The sequence below is a fragment of the Poromitra crassiceps genome (assembly GCF_964638095.1).
Source record: "Poromitra crassiceps genome assembly, chromosome: 5".
Classification (NCBI taxonomy): Eukaryota; Metazoa; Chordata; class Actinopteri; order Beryciformes; family Melamphaidae; genus Poromitra; species Poromitra crassiceps.
Window position 1 is genome coordinate 51,212,214 of NC_139642.1, and position 23,631 is coordinate 51,235,844.

Here is a 23,631-nt window from a genome sequence, read left to right on the forward strand (position 1 = left end):
AGGTTGAGCGTGTCTATAAGGAGGGGACAAGGAAAGGGCAGGCAGGGTGACCTTGTCTATAAGGAGGGGACAAGGAGAGGGCAGGCAGGGTGACCTTGTCTATAAGGAGGGGACAAGGAGAGGGCAGGCAGGGTGAGCATGTCTATAAGGAGGGGACAAGGAGAGGGCAGGCAGGGTGAGCGTGTCTATAAGGAGGGGACAAGGAGAGGGCAGGCAGGGGGAGCGTGTCTATAAGGAGGGACAAGGAAAGGGCAGGCAGGGTGAGCATGTCTATAAGGAGGGACAAGGAGAGGGCAGGCAGGGGGAGCGTGTCTATAAGGAGGGGACAAGGAGAGGGCAGGCAGGGTGAGTGTGTCTATAAGGAGGGGACAAGGAGAGGGCAGGCAGGGTGAGCATGTCTATAAGGAGGGGACAAGGAGAGGGCAGGCAGGGTGAGCATGTCTATAAGGAGGGGACAAGGAGAGGGCAGGCAGGGTGAGCATGTCTATAAGGAGGGGACAAGGAGAGGGCAGGCAGGGTGAGCGTGTCTATAAGGAGGGGACAAGGAGAGGGCAGGCAGGGGGAGCGTGTCTATAAGGAGGGACAAGGAAAGGGCAGGCAGGGTGAGCGTGTCTATAAGGAGGGACAAGGAGAGGGCAGGCAGGGGGAGCATGTCTATAAGGAGGGGACAAGGAGAGGGCAGGCAGGGGGAGCATGTCTATAAGGAGGGGACAAGGAGAGGGCAGGCAGGGGGAGCATGTCTATAAGGAGGGGACAAGGAGAGGGCAGGCAGGGGGAGCGTGTCTATAAGGAGGGGACAAGGAGAGGGCAGGCAGGGTGAACGTGTCTGCTTGAAGATAACATAAGAAGAAGAGGCAGGGGGAGACTGTCTGACTGGAGAGGACAGGAGGAGGGCAGGCAGAGGAGAGATGGTGTCTGGGGGGAGAGGACAGAGGAAAGGCACACCATTGCATGACCGTGGCATTTTCAGTGTAAAATACACAGTATGAAAGGGAAAGGTCAGAAGATGTAGTATGATAGCGCAGAGGGAGAGCAGTACGGTGAGGAAAGCCGCAGAGACATTTGAAACAAAAACGTTCTATCGACATCTTATTTGTCAAATGTGCCTATAGCGGCTTCATGAGTCTCAGACAAGCACAAGAGTGGTACCAACCACTTCTGCAACACCAACATCTCCAATGAAATGAGTGCAGCCTTGTGGCCGTGTTTCCAACTCAACAGCTGGTTGATGAATGATCACATGGATCTGGCAGACAAGGTCAGGGAGCAAACAACCACCTACAACAAATGCCTGTGTGTGTTTTCAGTATGTTGAATGTGTGTGTTTTCAGTATGTTGAATGTGTGTGTTTTCTGTATGTTGAATGTGTGTGTTTTCAGTATGTTGAATGTGTGTCAGACAGTCTTTACACGTGTGAGACCACGCCCCACTCGCACTGCCCTAGTCCCAATGTGTATCTCGGCGACTCGGCGTGCTCCTCTTTGCACCATCATGCAGAGATTAGGTTGCGTTTGAAATGATCTTGTCTTATTTTGAGGCTATTCTTCCTGGTTGCTCTGTGCATGTTTCATTGTCAAATTGACACTGATTATTATCACTCCGGGAAGCACAGCCTCCCATGATGAGATATTGTCTTTTTTATCTTGTGTGTGTGTGTGTGTGTGTGTGTGTGAGAGAGAGAGAGAGAGAGAGAGAGAGAGAGAGAGAGAGAGAGAGAGAGAGAGAGTAAAGAATGTGTGCACCTGTGTGGCTGCACACCTGTGTGTTGTGTGTTTGTATGCAGGTCTGACAGAACAAAGTTGACTGGCAATCATTGTGCTACATTCCCTTTTCAGCCCTCCTTTGAGGATGGGCAGGTGTCTGTTCGGGCATCAGTTTGGTGATAGCCTACTTAAACGTCTTTCGAATAAATAGCCTACAGAAATGTTCCTCAAAAAGTGCCAAATAAAATGTGATCTTTCATATTTCAACACCGTGGTAAATAGGCCATTGCACAGGTCACCTTGTGGGGGGGGGGGGGGGGGGGCTGGGGGGTACCTTGGGCCCCAAATTATACATGACAACAACGTGCGTCGTCCAGTTACCATGGTAACTGTGTCCAACTAACTGGGTTAAGATCATATAGGCTGATATCAAGAAAGCCACGACACGGGAGTCACACGAGGCAATAAGGGGTGTGGCACGCAGCTTTTTCAAGTCAGAATGACAAATACCGATTATGGGTCGCGCATGAAGGAAAGAAAGAAAGAAAAAACGCATCGATATAAACGTATATTTAAAACATAGTCTATATAACCTGATTATTGCTTAAATTCGGCTACCTGTAGAAGTTGCGCGCCTACAACAAAGGCGAGCTCGGCGCATCCATGCGTGCACCTCATAAACGCATGCTAGCTGGCTACATGACACTGTCAGCTTTAATACGCTTCGTCAGTAACATGGGCTAAGCTACTTTAGAATAAAAGATTGCCAGCAGAATCTGCATGTGTGACGTCTGCGCATTTCATTCCCCCACTCTTGCGTGCCTCAACCTGTGGATCTTCTTCCGACTGAAGAGAAAAGCGAAACCGCTTTCACTTGCAAAATGATGGCATGACATCATACACGATTTGATAGACAAGGCAGTTTTGATCTCACTGTTCAAAGACAGGAGGATAGCTACTGAGGAAGTGCATTGGTTATCCTCACATTGATGAGACATGTTTGCAAATATGAAGCTGCTTTTTCCCTTATTTTTTAACCGCGCACACAGTGATGGTGATGACTGATGAGTAGAGCGCCTGCCAGACACACCCTCAAGGTATAAGAGCATTAATAACAATAATAATAATAATAATAAAAAATAATAATAAATGTTGCAATTATTATTATTATTCCCTTGTACAATATAACTTTGGTCATTCCTTTTAGCGTCTAACTGTATGATTTATTTAGATTAGGATGTGCACTCAAAAGGAAAGATAGCCTAATTGAAAAGAGGTGGTGAGAAAAATCTATAGTCAGCCATCCTCCTCCTGAGTATTCGACACAGTGATCGACACTCATTAACTAGGATTTCCGATTAAATCCCAATGATACCATCAAATTGATAGCCTACATCAAATATGCGCGCTTGTCAACTTACCTCTTGATTCCCACAGCTGATCGTCGCACAACAAACTGATATCCACCAGCAAAAATCAATCACCAGCAGCTTGTCTCACAATGCTTTTGTTCCAAATGTACTCTCATCTGTCAATAACCCCGCACGCTGCTCACATCTAGATCTCCTGCGAAATAGCCTACGTGATGTAGAGTAGGCTAGACGTGATGGACAACAATGTGATTCAGTCGGTCCCTTCTGAACTCTCTCTCTCCGTTTCTCTCCTCTCACACATCCACGCACCGCACCGTCGTCGACCCTTTACGCGCCGTCGTTCGTGCCCACCCCATGGGTAATAGTAGGCTATAGAACGCTTGTGATGGTGGTGTTGTGGCTAAGCTCTATAGGCCTATTTATATAAATTTAGACTTCATAATGGGGTTATGAAAGAGAGATATTTTCCCATGACCGTTCATCTTATTTATTGATAAATCTCAATCCCTCCATAATGTACACATAGACAGACTATTAGACATTTAGATTATTAACATAGCTAGCCAATGCACATAAATAACATAGGCTATAGGCAAAATGACCCAGAGTGAGAAGAACAATTTGTGAGGAATTTCACAGTATAACAGGAGGTTATGTTATTTATAGAGAGCGCCAGTTCAATATAGCTATGTCACACTTCCTTTCTTCTTTCCCTATAATGGATACATGCAGTTCATTTTCTTCCTAAACTTTCAGATTGTCAACAACAGTCAACACTGATAATGTATAGTAAGTACCCTGAGATGTATCCCTGAGAAAAACACCTCTGCAATTTATAGATCATTTGTAAAGGAGCCTTACTCACAAACAAAATTGAGATCATAATAATAGTGGACTGTGTTTCAGTGGCACAGAAAAACGAGAAGGGCCAGCCATCTTTAAAGCTCTGCACACTTGTAGGTTTAAACATTATAAATATACTGTATGACCGACAGAGGAAGAGATGGAAGTAGGCTATATTAATCATTCAAGAATGAAACACTGAAGTCAGTGCACAGATTGGTGTGTAGTAATAATCAGATTCCCATAATACACATAACAGCCGTGTAGGGAAAGTCAGCACCTGGCGGAAGGCGGAACACCAGGCAGCAGTCCAGTGTTAAAGTGCAGTTTATTTCCCTACTATTCCCCCAAGCCAGCGCTCAACCTCTCCTCCATCTGTCTTTCTTTGTCTCTGTCTTCATCCATTCATCCGTCTGTAAATCCAGGCAAGCCTCGAAGACGACTTCACAGTGCAAGGTTCATTGGGGGAAGGGGGAAAGCAGGCCGCCAGCGGTCTTTGGAGAGAGGATGTGCTGATGCCACCAGGGAGGAAGTGACATCATGGTCTCTCTTGCTGTAGGTACAGGATAAGATAGTGAAAACCCTGTTGCATAACACACATTTGCATTCCCAATGCATCTTTCCTATATTGCAGAGGAGGACAGAATCATGGTCATGGATGTGGATGTCAAACACACACACACACACACACACACACACAGACACACACACACACACACACACACACACACACACAGACACAGACACACACGCACACGCACACGCACACACACACGCACACGCACACACACACACACACACACACACACACACACACACACACACACACACACCCTTATTTGACCCATTTCTCCTCCGTTCCTGCCTCACCTGCATGGTGCTGTAGATCCAGGGCAGTAAGCTGTTGACCCTGGTGTAAACCCCCGGCTTGTCTCTCAGGCCGCAGCCGGCTCCCCAGCTGGTGATCCCCACCAGGCTCCAGCGGTTATCCGCTGATCGACACACCAGAGGTCCTCCACTGTCACCCTGGAGAAAGTCGTTTGAGATTTACTTGTAATGAAAAGCAGGGCTGCCCGTATCTTGCCCGGGCCCAGGACAAAATTATCCCATGCTCTCCCCCCATCCTCCCCCTGCTTGCACTGCCCCCCCCCCCACCCAAATTGGTTGAACTGCACAAAATTCGACACTGCACTTTCTCAGGTCCCCAGCAGTGCGCTCCACAAGCTTGAAGACGTTCTGACGAACGGTTCTCCAGATAAACTGCTTTTGTGTTGCCAGCAGGTGGCACTATGACTATGCGCATGTCCGAATTGTGTGGAATTCGGCACCGCACTCCAAACAGGTTCCCAGCAACGCATTGCCCAAGTTTGAAGTCAATCCGACAAACAGTTCTCGAGATATGCGAAGGACAGACAGACAGACATACAGACAGACAGACAGACAGACAGACAGACAGACAGACAGACAGTTGCCTTTATTAGATTATGTTGCTATTACAAAAGCAGAAAGTATATAAAGGCATGTAATCTGTCTCCTGTATGTATTCTGATTTCACCTGTTCTATGTACTTCATTGCTTTGTCATAGTGGAATCTACAGTATAAGAGTGATGAAGAGCTGGAAGCCCACCTGACAGGAGTCTCTGCCTCCATCCAGGTCCCCAGCACACAGCATGTTCTTGGACACACTGCCCGCATACACACGACTGCTGTTACACACACGCACATCAATGATGTCCACAGTCACCTCCATCAGGTCCCTTGAGCCCCTGGCTGTATATGGGAGAGAAAACAATATGCTTGTTTATTTTCCTAAAAAAGGTTGATAAGGTCGATCAGATACACTGTACAACCAACTCAGCAATTTATTCATTATAGCCTATATGTAGATTTATGTTACCAAATGATTAAAATACTAAACATTTGTTTAGCCTGCAGGTTTTCTCCTCCAAACAAAGCATCATGTATTCAGGGGAAACAAATTGCCTCTCGAAAACGAAAACCTCAATTTCGAAATGAATTGAATGGATTCATCTGCAGCACAAAAGAGAGATCATGAATGATGCATGTGTGCTTCTGATATGCATGCACAGTATAGTCATGTAGTGTATGCATATGGTTTATTATCTTATATGCATGCACGGTATAGTCATGTAGTGGACGCATATGTTTTATTATCTTATATGCATGCACAGTATAGTCATGTGTACGCATATGTTTTATTATCTTATATGCATGCACAGTATAGTCATGTAGTGGACGCATATGGTTTATTATCTTATATGCATGCACAGTATAGTCATGTAGTGTATGCATATGGTTTATTATCTTATATGCATGCACAGTATAGTCATGTAGTGTATGCATATGTTTTATTATCTTATATGCATGCACAGTATAGTCATGTAGTGTATGCATATGTTTTATTATCTTATATGCATGCACAGTATAGTCATGTAGTGTATGCATATGTTTTATTATCTTATATGCATGCACAGTATAGTCATGTAGTGTATGCATATGGTTTATTATCTTATATGCATGCACAGTATAGTCATGTAGTGTATGCATATGTTTTATTATCTTATATGCATGCACAGTATAGTCATGTAGTGTATGCATATGTTTTATTATCTTATATGCATGCACAGTATAGTCATGTAGTGTATGCATATGTTTTATTATCTTATATGCATGCACGGTATAGTCATGTAGTGGACGCATATGGTTTATTATCTTATATGCATGCACAGTATAGTCATGTAGTGGACGCATATGGTTTATTATCTTATATGCATGCATGGTATAGTCATGTAGTGGACACATATGTTTTATTATCTTATATGCATGCACAGTATAGTCATGTAGTGTATGCATATGTTTTATTATCTTATATGCATGCACAGTATAGTCATGTAGTGTATGCATATGTTTTATTATCTTATATGCATGCACAGTATAGTCATGTGTACGCATATGTTTTATTATCTTATATGCATGCACAGTATAGTCGTAGTGTATGCATATGTTTTATTATCTTATATGCATGCACAGTATAGTCATGTAGTGTATGCATATGTTTTATTATCTTATATGCATGCACAGTATAGTCGTAGTGTATGCATATGTTTTATTCTCTTATGCATGCACAGTATAGTCATGTAGTGGACGCATATGTTTGCACTCCATGCTCCATATCTCAGGCTACCTGCTCCTGCTTCAGTGGTGCCAAAGCCGGAAGTCCAACAGACGGTTCCGTGGGGGAATCTCTGGTCAAAGGCTGGCAGGCAGGCCGGCTGAACTGCATCTGAATAACAAACACACACAAAAGACTCAGACAAACACACAAATGTGTGGATGTGGAAGGGGGGGGATCAGCTACAGAACAGCACCATCAGAGCTGGTAGGGATTCAAAGTCTAGTTGGGGAACATTAGCATGTTAGCAGGGTGAATGCTAGCTGAAACAGGGTCTTGAAGCTGGGCGTTGCACCCTGGCCTCTCTGCTTTTCCCTCCCTCCTAGCCTGAACAGCCTCAAGATACAGCAGTACTCTCATTAATTTGCTGTATCAGACAAGGCTATTTATTAGATTCATTTCATCCACACATCACTCAAGGAGGAAGCTATCATATCAGAACCCTTCTTCCACCATGCCGCCACTTCTGATACAGTATGTGCTGAAGTTTTGCATTAACTGAAATGTAGAATCTTCTGCAATATAACAAGCACACACCTTTAACAGCTTTATGCCATCATGCACGCAACCCAACCACCCACTCCCCCTGCCCACCCCTTGAATCCCGACTCTGTGGTACCTTCCTGCTTCCGACTGACACCCCAAAAACCTACAATCCACTACAAAAAAAATTATATAGTTTGTTTATTAACTGGCCCCTGGCCTCCTATCATTTCACGAAAGTGGCCCCCGGGCAAAGCAAGTTGAGTATCCCTGGCCCCTTCCTATACTACCCCCTCAAATCCCCTCTCTCTACCACCTTCCTATTCCTAGCTACGGCCCCTTTTCACACTAAACTACCTAAACGCCTGGAAGTGAGTGAGTGAGTGAGTGAGTGAATGAGTGAGTGAGTGAGTGAGTGAGTGAGTGAGTGAGTCAGTGAGTCAGTGAGTCAGTGAGTCAGTGAGTCAGTGAGTCAGTGAGTGAGTGTCCTGACTTTTCCATCTTATGACCCAGGGGCGAAAATGGAAATACACATCTACATGTCGAAGACCAAATTCTGCCCTCCGCCTCAGGTATGAGAGTAAGACAAACCCAATGTTATTTAAATCAACTGAAGAAGCGACTGACTGTTGAAGGCAACCGGTGCAGTGAGCTTGAGCAGGGCGATGTCCTGGTCATTGGTCCTGTTGTTGTAGTTCTCGTTGAGGAGGATCTTCTTCACCAGATAGGGCCGAGGTAGACTGTCCTGGGACACCACTCCGCCATACACACGCCATAACTCTGCATTCAGAGCTGAAGGAGTGGATCTGTGACATTGAGAGAGCAGAGGTCAATGATGGTGGTGTACAGTAGAAGCAAGTCAAGTCAAGTCGATATGAAAGTACGGTATCCTGAATCCTCTATATCCCACTGCAACCTTTTCCAAATGTTGGGAAATGCTGAAATGTCCAGTTGAGACCCAAAACCAGGGGCGGAGCGACCCTATCAGCCCGGGGGGGGGGTGAAGCTCTTAGATGCCCCCCCCCCCCCCCCCCCCACCCCAAAAAATAAAAATAAAAAATCCAATTAAGGCCGGCGGCAAAGAAAAAATTGCCTTTTTTGCATGTTTGAATCTGTTTTAGCCATATTTAGTGGAATATCTCATTTTAAACACACCAATGTTATTGTCTATTGATTGAATTGCTCTCACACTCAGGCCTGGCCTGGCCTGGCATGCAAAAAAGGATGGGATGTGGGCCCGGGGCGGGCGCACCCTCTGCCCCAGTGTACGCTCCGCTACTGCCCAAAACTCAAATCTTTACAATAACTTCCCTGCTGAAAAGAGAATATTCTTAACTTTCGTGATTTGTGTGTGTGTGTGTGTGTGTGTGTGTGTGTGTGTGTAATTTCCTCAGCAACTGGTACTTACCTTGGAAAGCAGTGGGCAGCGGTCACCACAAAATCCGGAGAGATCAGGACCCCTCCGCAGGTGTGCAATCCATTGTAATGGAGGGACAGCTGCCAAGGCCACTGGCCCGGCTTGGCTGCGCTGCCCCCTATGATCCGGGATCGAGACTGCTGTCGGCCACAGTCTGGAATGAGGAGGGATATGAGATACAAGGTCAGTGTTATGTTCTGCTCAAATCAGATACAGCTAAAGTCCCTCATATGACATGATGAACTGTACAAAGCACTGCATTTAATTTGAATTCAAAGCAGACATGGGTGCAAATTACATTGTGATTTGAATCAATTTGTTACCAGCCATGACAGCGATGGCTGGTATTGTTTTCACCTTGTGAGTCCGTGTGTGTTTGTGTGTGTGTGTGTGTGTGTGTGTGTGTGTGTGTGTGTGTGTGTGTGTGTGTGTGTGTGTGTGTGTGTGTGTGTGTGTGTGTGTGTGTGTGTGTGTGTGTGTGTACTGTAGGTGTTTGTGATACATGACATCACATGACATGGGAACAGGTGGAGGGTTCCTTACCCACACACTGTAGGGAGACAGTCTTCTGGTCTGGGCAGGAAGCGCTAACACCACCGCAAGAAAAAAGTCATTAAGCTTGGCTACATCCCAATATGCAATTTGACCAGTGGTTTTCACAGTATTCTTAGCACTTGGAAAAGCAGTATAATCGGTCAATCCGTATTTTAACTAACACTGATTAGGCTTTGATATAATGACCACAAAATCTGTCAAATGAGATTAGAAGGAGCTTGAATAAAATGTGATTGTGCATATTCTGCTGTGTATGAAACAGGGAAATAATATGGCCAGATTATTTACCTGACATTGACCAGACCTTGAATAGGCAAAGATGATCTGCTGGCCAATGTTAGACCAATGGACTGCTGGGAATTAATTTCTTTGGTGTCATAGGACCTGTAGAGAGAGAGATAAAGAGATAAAGAGAGAGAGAGAGAGAGAGAGAGAGAATCAGAGGAGATAAACCTCCACTCACAGAGACCATTTTGGCTAAAACAATGCCTGAGTGGTGCAGCATATCATTTAGGTTCTGTCACAGTCACTGAGGCAGCCCTGGAGAGAGCCCTGGAGAGAGCCCTGGAGAGAGCCCTGGAGAGAGCTCTGGAGAATCGACTCAACCCGATTCAATCTGCATGCCCTTTAGCTAGTGATGAAATCTGGCTTGAGCTAAATCACTCGCCTGAACTAGTTTCTCTGAAATCAAGTGAACGGATGTAATAAATGTACACAGCATGATTGAGCCTGACAATGACATCACTGGCAAAATGGCCTATGTTCAGTGGCCCCAGAATTCGAGGCTGAATTCGTGTGAGTTGAAGCAGTGATTTTGTTTTACTTCCTGAAGCCGAGCTGAGCGCAGGTCTGGTCGGCGTAGCTCTGGTCCCAGCCTTGGTAGCACACAGGAAGGAAGCGGCCGTCCTCAGATGTCCTGACCTGCAGAGCGCCGGCACCACCGAACCTCACTGGGGCAGACAGAGGTGTAGGGGGGGGGGGGGGGGGGGGGTTGAGGAGGATCTTATTGACATTTCTTCAGTGGCTTCAGTGGAACCCCATGTTTTTTCTTAACACAATGCGATAGGTTTTGATCTTTCTCTCAGGCCTGTGTGCCGCTCGTACAGCTGCAAACATTACTGGAAAAACAAAAATCAATCAATGGTAAAATAAAAAAATAATAATGCTACATTCTGCAAGTCAAGTCAAGTCAAGTCAAGTTTATTTGTATAGCACATTTCATACACAAAGGCAATTCAAAGTGCTTCACATAATGGTTGACACAAGGCAAGCCACGAGCACATGCCGTTTTCTGACGTCATGTTTCATTTAATTTAATTTATTTATTTATTTGTTCCTGTCATGAAAATGCACATAGTACAATATAAATTTGGTCACACAATACAGCACAATACATGTTTGAAATCAATGCTTTTCATGACTGTAAATGTGACTGTATTGAAGTAAAAAAAAAAAAATCTCTCTCCCTGCCATCTGGAGCAGCAAGTTTTGCCAGTTGTTAATACTTCAATACGTGTCTCCCATAGCTCAGATCATCATTACCAAGTCAATAGAGAACTCAACACCCAACTAACACATAAACACACAAAGATCCTGTGACGGGCTGGATATCCTTCTGGCTGTCCGGGTGTCTAGTCTACCCACCCCTTTACTGTACCATCTGTCTCTGTATTTGACACACACTCTCTGAGTGTGTGTTGTGTCTGGGGGTGTGTTCAGCATGTGCGTGTGTGTCTGCCTACACTCACCACAGTTGGTTTCGTCGGTGCCCAGTTGACAGTCTCTGATTGCATCACATTGGACAGTAGTGTTGGAGCAGATGTCTTGCTGTGGCACACTGGGCTGGTTGTCATTTCTGCCCACGTCGTCGTCGTCGGCGTTGTAGTGCATAGTTGTCGTTGCCAGCCTGGTGCCGTAACGCACTGCCAGTGGAGGAGGAGGGGGAGTTGGAGTGAGTGTGAGTGTGAGTGTGAGGGTGTTTATACCAAGGTTTATTATAGTTGACTGAAACTACATACAGTAGACATGCAAACAACATTTTAGTCAACTGAAAATTACATTAAAATAGAGCAAAGAAAATGCAAAGGCAACTAACATGGATATACTGTATAATCATGGATAATGTGTGTGTGTGTGTGTGTGTGTGTGTGTGTGTGTGTGTGTGTGTGTGTGTGTGTGTGTGTGTGTGTGTGCGCGTGTGTGTGTGTGCGTGTGTGTGTGTGCGTGTGTTTGTGTGTGTGTGTGTGTGTGTGTGTGTGTGTGTGTGTGTGTGTGTGTGTGTGTGTGGGTGTGCGTGCGTGCGTGCGTGCGTGCGTGCGTGCACGTGCGCGCACGCAAATAAATAGGCTATCAATGGTAATCTCTAGTGGTCTGCAGGGCCAGATTAATAGTACCATGGGCCCCGGGGCTATTCATTTTCTAAGGCCCCCCCCTGCTGCAAGGAAGGGACTGTAGATAGATAGACATTTTTTGGACGTTTGGATGTTTTTTAGCCATATTTAAAGGAATATCTCATTTTAAATTAACATTAAAAGCCATGTGTAAGATGTCACAATAAGCATTTTTATTAAGACAAAATAAAGTGCAAATTCTGTGTAAAACAGGCAGCTGCATAATACATGTAAATTAAAACTTAAATAGCCCATATTAAATACAATTTGTACAGGTTTTCCTCTTCTGCTTAACTAAATACAGCTGTGCAATAACAACTGACCAAATACCAACTATCAATATTGTGACAATATTGTAGGGATGACTATAGTGCTTTCACAAGATACACTGAGATTTTTATGAATAATAATCATCAGTAATGTGGAAATAATAACTATGTGGGTAAAGGCAAATAATAGAACAGCTAGAACAGTCTGATAAGAAATTACATCACTTTACTGTAATGCAGCCTTTAAAACCAGGAATACTAGACACTTATCACCATATCCAACATCTAAGACCATTTCTAGTCTCATATCACCATTATGCATCCAGTCCTACTTCAGCATTCAGTATGCCAGGGGTCCGTCCCCAATTACTTTTCACCAAGGGCCACATTTTGCTGAGGGCCGAGGGCTGGCGCCGGCGCAAAGAAATTTGGGGCATTTGAAACCAGATTTAGAGGAATAACTAATTTTAAATTAACAGTTGTGATGTCATTATTCAGTCTTAACCACCAATATTTGATCATTTTCTCACTGGGTGGGTTATTTATTTTTTATTTTTTTAATATATATTTTTCCAGATTTTTTATCCCATTTTTATCCCCCATTAGTGCTAATTTAATTTATTTATCCTGGTTGCTACTGCACCCTCTGCCGATCTGGGGAGAGCCGAAACTGGCTCCATGCTTCCTCCGAGACATGGGCAGTTAGCCAGCCGCTTCTTTTCACCCGACAGAGGAAGCTTCACCGGCAGGACATAGCACGTGGGAGGTTCACGCTATTCCAACCAGTTCCCCTCCCTCTGAACAGGCACCCTTAACGACCAGAGGAGGAACCACATTAGCAACCAGGATATTGCATGTTTTGGTGAAGGGGGTTCCTATATGAAGGAAACCCCCGGGAGGCACGGGGAGAACATGCAAACTCCACACAGAAAGGCCCTTTTGACGACCCCACCCGGACGGTGGGCACTCGAGGACATGCGGGAGCTGTGAGGCGACAGCGCTTACCACTGCACCACCGTACCCCCAGGGTGGGTTACTTTAAGCATAAGTATTTAAGCATATATCAGTAAGTGGCCTGGGATTCTCAAAGCCTGTGTTAAGGGTCACACAAGAACAAAAATGCACTCTTGAAGCTAAATAAATCCAAAACCAAACGAGTTAATTATTTACATTTTTACTTCAAACTTCCTCAATGTAGAACAGTCATTTCTTACACATGAGATTACTTTTAGCCTTTTAGTCATAAAGATTATTTAAAGATATTCCATATTCCAGACTGAAATGTTATAACAGAAGTGGAGTATTGGCCAGAATGACATGAATATTTGGACACTTATTCAGCGGGTATTTTGCATGTTGCGTTCAGGTGCACTGGCCCCCGGGGCCCCTAGACGGCGGGCCCCAGGGCTTAGCCCCGGCACAACCGGGCCTGGTGGTCTGTATGATTAAATAGACTTATGTATTTACCTCCGAGCCAGATGGCCAGTCCCAGTAGGACGAGCAACAATATGATGCCCCCTGACGCTCCGTAACACTGAGAATTGCTCTGACTGCATCTCCTCCTCTTTGTACTGGGGGCTGGACAGACAACACACACACATGCACACACACACACACACACACACACACACACACACACACACACCCACACACACACACACACACACACACACACACACACACACACACACACACACAAACTCACACAAGCGCGCACACACACACACACACACACACACACACACACACACACACACAATTACATTATCTGTAAAGCAAATCTCACACAAATATAGATTTTTCTTGTTCCCTGTAGACTTGCTTCTAGTTCACCCATAGAGAGCCAAAGTGAACGTCACTTCCTGCTTCAGCACTGTACCAGAGATTTTCATCCGCCATTTATTTTCCCATAGACATTTCGTAAAATGCGTATAAAAATAGTTGTACTTGTTCAAACCAAACGTTTCAGATAGATTTAGAAACAGGAGAGATCGCATAACATTTCACTTGGACCAAAACGTAAAAAAAATTGCTGATTTAAAGAAATATTTTTTCGATTTCGTCATCTTTTCAAGTTTCTGGTCCCAGTGAAATGTTCTATGGTCTCTCCCAAATTCTAAACATAGCTGAACCGTTTGGTTTGACCAAGTAAAACTATTCTTATAAGCATTTTACCAAATGTCTGTGGGAAAATAAATGGCGGAAAAGAAAATCTCTGGTACAGTGCTGCTGAAGCAGGAAGTGACGTTCACTTTGCCTCTCTATTGTATTTCCAGGAAAAGATGGAGAGGAGGCGGCACGGGGCTGCTAGACTCACGTAGGCTGGGTCGTGTGACGCGCGGAGCTGCCACAGGTGGAGGGTACTGGGGGATGTATTGCAGCTGGCTGGGGGGGTTCACGCCCCCTCCGTACACCACCTTCTCATTGGGCGTGAGGGGGGGCTGGGCGTACAGCGCTACAGAGTAGTATGGAGGAGGCGGCTCATTCTGACAGGAGGGGTGTCAACAAGGGAAAAGAAAGAGAGGATGATTCAGACGTCATTATATCCACTGTAAAACGTGATGTGATGTGATGGCCTTTGTTGTATCAGGCTAATACCCCTGGAAACAAGACACCATCCCTATATTCAACAAGAGAAGATAGACATTCACGTGCATTTTGGGGGCTGTTAACACTAGCGGGCACATGATGACCCATTGTCTCCTCTAATCCGACCACTGATAACAAGCCTGCGTTTACGAAGGCAACACCTGAGTCAATGACCTTTCATACAAAGGCCCTGGTGTGTCCTGGCAACAGCATGTGAACGATCAATACCCAGTGGGTTTCAACCCTTCATTTCCTCATATTTCTATTCACGCTATCTCCTCCTCAGACAAAAGCCTTCATCAGGACTGTAGCTGAGGCCTGGGTTTAGTCTCAACGGCACACCAGAGACCCATGATGGGACTTCTTCTTACACTGATGCACGTGACTGCATGCTGAAGATCTCTCTCTGGAGTGCGTGCAGCGATTCAACATCCTATTTGAGTCTGGGGAGAGGCAGGCCTCACAAATGCGGACTAATAGGGCGATGGATCATGGCTAAAACAGCAGGGTTTTAATAGGAAGAGCTAATAGCTGTAGCCTCGCCCAGGCTGGGTGAGGCCTAGCTGGGCGAGGCATACATACTGTAGCTTGGTGGCCCAGCACTGTGGGCAACGTGACACGTACACAGGCAGATTAGTCAGCTCCACCAGGACACCTCTTGGCAAGACGATTGGTTTGCAACACTGGCAGTGATTCCTCTCTCTCTCTCTCAGTGTGTGTGTGTGTGTGTGTGTGAGTGCTGTCATAGGCTACTTTCGGGGACAAATTTCAGACTTAGGACCAGTTGATTGGGGACGGCTTGTCCAAATTGGGGACAAAAGTTGTGTCCCCAATTAGTAAAAAGCTGTTTTTTTGAGGGGTCGGTGGTTAAGGTTAAGTGGTTATGATGATTATGGTTATGGTTAGGGTAAGTCTCCATGAAATGATTGTAAGAGTAATGTCCTGAAAACCATGATCTGATCGCTCCCCCCTCTCTCCCTCTCTCTCCCCACCTATACATTAAATTAAATTAAATTCAAAGAGGCTTTATTGGCATGACCATAATGAATTATGAAATTATTATTATGAAAAGTAGCAATGACTTGCATTTTAAAAGTACATTCCACACTGCTCCGTTAATGATCACCAACTCCAGCCTCCTCGACCCGTTCTTCAGGTGTCACATGTCTGTGGTTAAACTAGCTAACCAAGATGTTGTCACAGAGAATTCCAAGATATGTCAAACAAGGTAGCAAACACCTGCCTCTGCTGTGTTGGCTGCTGAGCACTTTTTGCTGAGTTCTGTGGTATGTGGAATGTAAAGGATGTGACCTGCGAAGACTTAGGCTGAGACAAGGAAGTTCTGAAATAAATTGTGATGTGACTAAACCGGTAGAATGCATATTTACTTCCTGATCACCTGCTGACAGTGTTATCGTTATGTCCATATCCTGCATGAACACAAGTGAACCTAACCTAACATTTGCAAATAGGATTTGCCTGACACCACAGCCTCACACAAGGGCCACCTTTAGTTGAGTTGGGGAATATTGTTTTGGAATATCGTTTTGTTTGTTCTCTAGTCTTTATACTTTTATCACCAAGGCCGCAGAAAAACCAAGTCGATGTTAGCTGGAGTACGGATCTTATCTAATATAATCAATTGGGATATGATGTGTGGATTCATATCATTTTATCTTCCAGGAACCCCAATCACCAAATGATTCATTATAACTACGCCCATAGACTATACTGCGCCCCTCGTCAATTATTTCAGATGAAACTATCTCAAAGCCATAATGTCCGGCAGCCCAGCTGGTACCTTTATACACATGGTCTGGGAATGCTCGGCCGTTTCTTTATTTTGGAGAGAAGTTGCCAGGAACATGTCCGTAGTGTCACTGTCCCTTGTTCTGCTGTTGTTTTGCTGTTGAATGATTTGACCTGGTTGAATGTATCCTCAGAGGCATTGGCTGTTGCTGGGCCTTAATCTTCAGCTGTGGACCTGGCTGTCATGGAGATGGTGGCATGGCGCTAAAGCAGAAAATATTACGGCATGGACAGCATTCATTGAAGCCATGCGGGATGGACATGGACATCTCCATGATAGCTAGGTTGCGTCTGTCTTTTCTTTGCCGAGTGGTGGAGACTGTAAAATGTTCTAATAATATATCTTGTTTGTTTACGGGTGGGGGCGTACTGCGTGGAGGGCATTTATTTTCTGACAGTGAATCTGTTTGTGTATGTGTATGTATTGGTTTTTGGAGATGGTTGCGGTTTGTTTGTTTTTGTATGTTGGAAAAATGTAAATCAATAAAAAATAATGTATCACAAAAAAAAGGCCTATAGAGGGGGAGGGGATAAAAAAAAAACACACCCTGCCGCTCAGGCTATGTGTCTGTTCGGAGTTTCTTCCGTTCCCAACAGCCAATGACCACAGCTTGGCCTATAGCTGTGACCCTTCACCATTCATCAGTGTGGTTACACTATCACCAAAAAAAGAGGGCACAAAAAGCATGTGTGGAAAAAGAAAGGATTGGATCTGTGTGGTTGACACAGAGGGGACCGAGGGTGGACTCAGTAACAAAGCCGTTTCATAAGATCAATTCTATTGCCTCGCGATCAAGTTTCAAAAAGTGCCTATAGGCAGCAAACACCCAACTCAGATGGACTCAATGGCTGAGCTGAAATAGGTTGAGGAGCAGGTTATAGTGTGATTGTCCCAGTGGAGTCCACTTGGATATTTTTTTGTCACCATTTGTCCTGTGCCATTACCACTGAAAATGACCGTAAAATTATAAGATTAGGGGTTCACATGACATTTAAAAGGTCAAGTGTTCACCAGAACAATAGCTAGAATAATATGACTCATAATAAGTCACAAAGCGATACTCAACGTGAAATGTGAAGCATTATGTTCCTGACCCTCCCTTTAGTTGCCCACCCTCTATAATTGCTGAAGATAAACTGACTGGATGTAAATAGGTAGTCCAAGTGTATCAGGCCACTACCTCACAACTGTCAGGCCACTACCTCACAACTGTCGTGAGCTCAATTAAATCAAAGTCTCTATTCAACGCTTTTGCCTGCAAAATAGGTAAAACAGGCAAACATATACAGAATGAAGACATAATCCACTGAGTTGTATGAATGTCAAGTACATGCTACATATTCACAAAACATGATGTGTAGGGTCTATAGTGTAATATCATTAGATCTAAGTCAAGGCAGAATAAACCCAGCAGTCTAAGTAGTCTCAGCTCCCAGACAATTGGAGATTTGAGCGAAACTGAGTGTACCCTCCACGCGGAAACTGTCTTCTCTTAGCAGTTCATCTAGTTACATCTCTGGTCTACAGGCAGGTCAAATACAACTAGTAAAGCCTATGGTATAAGCAAGAGACCTACAGTATCTAGTACACATTACTTACAACAACATACTTCATCCTGCTGAGCTAGGCCACATTGGATTACAGACAAAACACTGAAACACAGTCAGAGTAAACAGAGAGAGCGGAGCTGTGGTGAGAAGCAGACAGACAGACAAACAGACAGACAGACAGACAGACAAACAGACAGACAGACAATCATGATTGAAAGCAGTCTGTGGAGAAGAAAATGTAAAAAGTATTAAGGAAGAAGGTAAGTCAGAGAGCATAGCAGTACAGAAGGAGCAGATCCCAGAAGAGAAGCAGGTGGACAAAGAGGGAACCTACCGGGTTCTTTGCCATCGGACTCAGCGGGGCACGAGCTCTTCACATCCAGGCATGCACTCAGTCACAGAGCAGTGGTTAGCATGCTGGCGTCACATGAAACACCTCTCTCTCCTCTCTCCTCCCTCTCTCCTCTGAGTTTCCCCCTGGCTTCATCCAAGCCCTCACAGGTAGGTGCCCTCTAGTGCTCCTCCCATAACACACCTCCCACCCTCAACCTCCATCGCTCTCTCAATCCCTCATTCTTCTCCTCACAGAGACGGGCGTGCCCACAGCGCACTATAGTTTCCCACCTGCCAGACCGGTTTCATGCTAGCCGGTCAGGGACTGTCTGTCAAGCTCCATTATGGCTCAAATGACGCCAGCTGAGCAGTCAGGGCCCTGAACCAAAATGGCTTCCTCTTCACAGAGAGAAATGGCCTTTTTGCGCAAAGATGAAAGACTTTTCATCTTCCATATTTTTTTTAATGGTTTTTCCACCCTCAATGTGAACTTTGTCAAATTAAATGCATTACATTTCTAAATTGCACAGGTTGGGGGGTGTGGAACAGTGGCAGCATTCTAATAAGCAGTTCAATAAGACACAGAGCTGTCACTGAAGTGGGGACAATAGTTGTGTGTGTGTGTGTGTGTGTGTGTGTGTGTGTGTGTGTGTGTGTGTGTGTGTGTGTGTGTGTGTGTGTGTGCGAGAGAGAGAAACATCACACAGACAAGCAAAGAGACCGACGGTAATGACATTTAGCCTTAACAATGCCATGGCAGTGTTACCGGCCGGGACTCGGGTCCATTCAAGACAAGCGACCGTGGGTCCAGGTCGGGTCTGGTACCGTTTACCGTGGGTCTGAGATCTCTGACATTGAAATGTCAGGTGCATTAGGACCCAGCCAGTGGCTGTCACAGCTGTCAATCACACTTTTTGATATTGTCAAATAAATAATTAAAAACAAACTTATCAGAAAAATGAACACTTGAACCTACATCAGTGTGATAAGAACAATGACAGAAACCATCTTTGGGGGAAATGTATCTAGATTATTTTAGCTAGATTCTTTTTAGTTTGGCTCATGTCCCATCCACTAACATGGAGGAGGCGAGACTTAAGACCTATACTGCAACCAGCCACCAGAGGCAGTCGAGATATTTTGGCTTCACTTTTGAGGAGCTGTTTTCATGATGTCCTGGACACCAGAGCACACAGCGCAGACGTTTGGAATTCTTATCAGCAATTTTAATTGCTGGACTTTTTTGGGTCCATAAAGACCCATCTCTCTCCTCTTGGACATGCACCGGGCCAGGTCTGTAATATCTGGGGCAAATTTTTTTCATTTTTTTGTGTTGGGTCCAATCGGGTCCGGGAACAAACGGGTCCATCATTTTGGACCCGTGAATGAAGACCTCTACAACATGCAATTATTATGTCTGATCTTAATCACATACTGTACATATTACACACACACACACACACACACACACACACACACACACACACACACACACACACACACACACACACACACACACACACAGACAGACAGACAGACACAGACAGACACACACACACACACACACACACACACACACACACACACACACACACACACACACACACACGTACACGTACACACCACACTTTGGGCTTGCATGGGAAGATCTCAGCATGAAGGGGCCTCAAAACAAATGTTCACAAGCAGCATCCTATAATAAGAATGCAAAGTGTCTGTGTGCGAGTGTGTGAGCAGAATTGTGTTCAGCCACAGCTATGCCATTTTACATGTGATCAGGCTGAATTTCAGGAAGTGTAAAGAGCACCCAAAAAAAATCCGGCTGCGTCAGGTGGGTGGCAGGGGTGCTCTTTACACTTCCTGAAAGTTTCAGCCCGATCGCACGTAAAACGGCATAGCTGTGGCCGAACAAAATTCTGCTCACACACACACAAACCCACACACCCAAACTTCTCTTTTTATTATATGATGATGATCAGTGATTTATGATGAATTTGAGGGCTTTGGAGACAACTGTGTTCCAGAGGGTGGTCTAACGCCCAGGGTGGTCTAACGCCCAGGGGTCTTAACTCCCATGTGTCCACTATCTGAATAGATGGTAACACTTCATAATACTGTAACACAAAAAATGGGTAGTTACTGAGGAACGAGTAAGGAACGAACCATTAGTTCATGAATAGTTAATGATTAGTTAATGAGTAGTTGATAGGTAGTTCCTTAATGGTAGTTACTTAAGAACTGACCATTAGTTACCATGTTAACGAACCAGTAAGTAATGATTACTTCCCTAAAAAAAACTTTTTTTCATTTGTTTTCATTCACTAGTTCATTAATAGTTAATCGGTAGTTCCTTAAAGATCCTTAATGGTAGTTACTTAAGAACTGACCATTAGTTCCCATGGTAGTTACTTAAGAACTGACCATTAGTTACCATGTTAACGACCAGTAAGTAATGATTACTTCCTTGTTTTTGTTTTTTAATATTTCACTAGTTGTTAAGTAATGGTAAAGTAAGCAGGAAGTAATGGTGCATTCCTTACTAACAACTCGGTAAGATGTACTGCTTTACTTGAGGGGTCACACACATGTTAAGTAATGGTAAAGTAAGCAGGAAGTAATGGTGCATTCCTTACTAACAACTCGGTATATACTATAGGAATGCACCATTACTTCCTACTTACTTTACCATTACTTAACATGTTTGTGCCCCCTCAAGTAAAGCAGTACATCTTACTGAGTAGTTACTAAGGGATACACCATTACTTCCTGCTTACTTTACCATTACTTAACAACTAGTGAAATATTAAAAAAATAAATAAGGAAGTAATCATTACTTACTGGTTCGTTAACATGGTAACTAATGGTCAGTTCTTAAGTAACTACCATGGGAACTAAAGGTCAGTTCTTAAGTAACTACCATTAAGGATCTTTAAGGAACTACCGATTAACTATTAATGAACTAGTGAATGAAAACAAATGAAAAAAAGTTTTTTTTAGGGAAGTAATCATTACTTACTGGTTCGTTAACATGGTAACTAATGGTCAGTTCTTAAGTAACTACCATTAAGGAACTACCTATCAACTACTCATTAACTAATCATTAACTATTCATGAACTAATGGTTCGTTCCTTACTCGTTCCTCAGTAACTACCCATTTTTTGTTACAGTATTATGAAGTGTTACCGAATAGATGATGAAATGCAGTGTAATATCAGAGTGCTGAAACACCGGTCTGAATCGCAAGACCTTTGATGTTCAGAGGAATATAGAAAGCGATATTGTCTTTCTGTCAGTCTATCCAACGTGAATCTGAAGCAGAGCCAGAACACTGAATGATGTATTTGTGGAGAGCATTACAGGTATTAGGAGCGTTCCCTTTCAGCAACACTAGAGGGTGATGTTGTATCTCCCTGCATGCATGCATGCCGCTACACGTGCATGTGACACACCTGTGAAACTCACCCTCTGAACTAATAGAGGATCGCTGTCAGGTGGACCCCCAGAGTTCAGGAGTTTATCTGTCACCTATCTGTCTGCAAGAGAGAAGAGAAACCAAAAGGTCCACAAACAGCCAGACACAGTCTCCAGTATGAACTGTTCCTGTGGCTTAGTGTGCTTTTATTTAACCAGGAACTAAAACTGCAACAGAGACATGAAAATAGCTCTGGTCACGAGAGAGAGAGACAGAGACAGAGAGAGAGAGAGAGAGAGAGAGAGACAGAGAGAGAGAGAGAGAGAGAGAGAGAGAGAGAGAGAGAAGTGGATGTGGTGTATTCTGCTAAATGGCAGCGCTAACCGCTTTTTCAGAAAGCTGCTTTTAAATTCGAAAGATAAAAAATTATTTATTGCTTGTTGATGCACCCCACAAAAATACCTCTTTGACTTTTCTTCATAAGTCTAGCAGGTTTTCTCTTTCCCTTTTGACCGTGCAGATGTTGAGGTATGCAATATGTATGAACTGAAAATGCTACTTTAGTAGCGCTAAACTTAAGCATTAGCTTACATTTCGAACAGCGACAATTACATCCGGTGAGGAGGGAAAAAGTTATTTTGGTCACTAAGAGAGAGCAGGGAAAGGGAGGGCACGGGGAATGTGTGAGTACCATGTCATGTTTGTCACGTTTCCTCCCATAATCCATTCCATTCAGTGGAAATCAGTTAATAACTGACAATCGGTCAATCTGGTGTGCAGGTCTGCACGTCTCTGAGTGAGATGAGGAAAGGAATGCGTAGGATGTGTGGCTTAAATCACAGTAAGATAAAGAAAGAAAGTCACACCCTCAAATTCTCCTCTGCTGTGTTTAATAGTTACACCAACATGTTTCCGTGAATATCCCTTCGTCAGGGTGTCAATGTGTGACTTCACACAAACTGTGTGGTTTGTCGGAACCACAGAAACTAAGACCCTTAACTGATGCCTTTATGAAAAGGTCATCGATCAGTTGATGTTCATGAGTAAGACATTGCAGCCCACTAAGAATTCCACAGCTCACAGTAGCCTATAGTATAAACAGAATAAATATATAGGTTCTAATGGCAGTCACATTACTTGTAATAGTGTAATAACCTGGTTATTACAGATTCAGATCAGATTATAATGTATTACAGCACACATGGGCAAAGTACCAACAATTCACATAAAATGTTATGCTATATGAACACACAAACACACTCAAAACACACACACACAAAAAGTACAGGTATCTTGAGTTTCCCCCATCGCCCTCACAGTCATCACCATTGGTCCTCTTTGGAAAAACCACCTGCAGCCCAGACAGCTGCAACACGGGTTTTTAGAGAAAAATGAGCGTGCTCTGTGTGTGAGTGATTAATTATTTTACATTATCAGAGAAAACAATAAACTCTTATTGATGTCTCCTCTGAAACAAGTGACGACCAGATTGCTTCTATCTCTTATTGGCTCTTAGGATGTAGCCTATAAGAAACTGAAGAATTTTCTGTGAAAGTCAAAGGGGAAGTCCTGGATGGAGTCTTCCCCTTTCTTCTGTCCCTCACCTCTGTGCACGCCGGCTGCTTGCTGTTCATCATACATGGAAAGGGGAAAGGAAACAGCGAAAGAGGAAGCAGTCAGCCGAGAGATGAAGCGAGAGCATCGTCTCT

General features: G+C 44.2%; 1 protein-coding gene across 1 annotated transcript; it reads right to left on the reverse strand.

Moving 5' to 3' along the window:
• Positions 1-3,553: 3,553 nt before the first annotated feature.
• tmprss13a (transmembrane serine protease 13a) lies at positions 3,554-18,646 on the reverse strand. The gene is made up of 13 exons (XM_083637089.1): positions 18,511-18,646; positions 14,545-14,713; positions 13,695-13,805; positions 11,317-11,490; positions 10,392-10,518; positions 9,857-9,952; positions 9,557-9,600; positions 9,005-9,167; positions 8,224-8,402; positions 7,126-7,224; positions 5,548-5,690; positions 4,790-4,945; positions 3,554-4,472 (listed from the first exon to the last, which is right to left on the reverse strand). Exons 1-13 carry the CDS (start codon positions 18,523-18,525, stop codon positions 4,458-4,460), a joined length of 1,491 nt encoding a protein of 496 aa, XP_083493215.1. The 5' UTR covers positions 18,526-18,646; the 3' UTR covers positions 3,554-4,457.
• Positions 18,647-23,631: the final 4,985 nt, after the last annotated feature.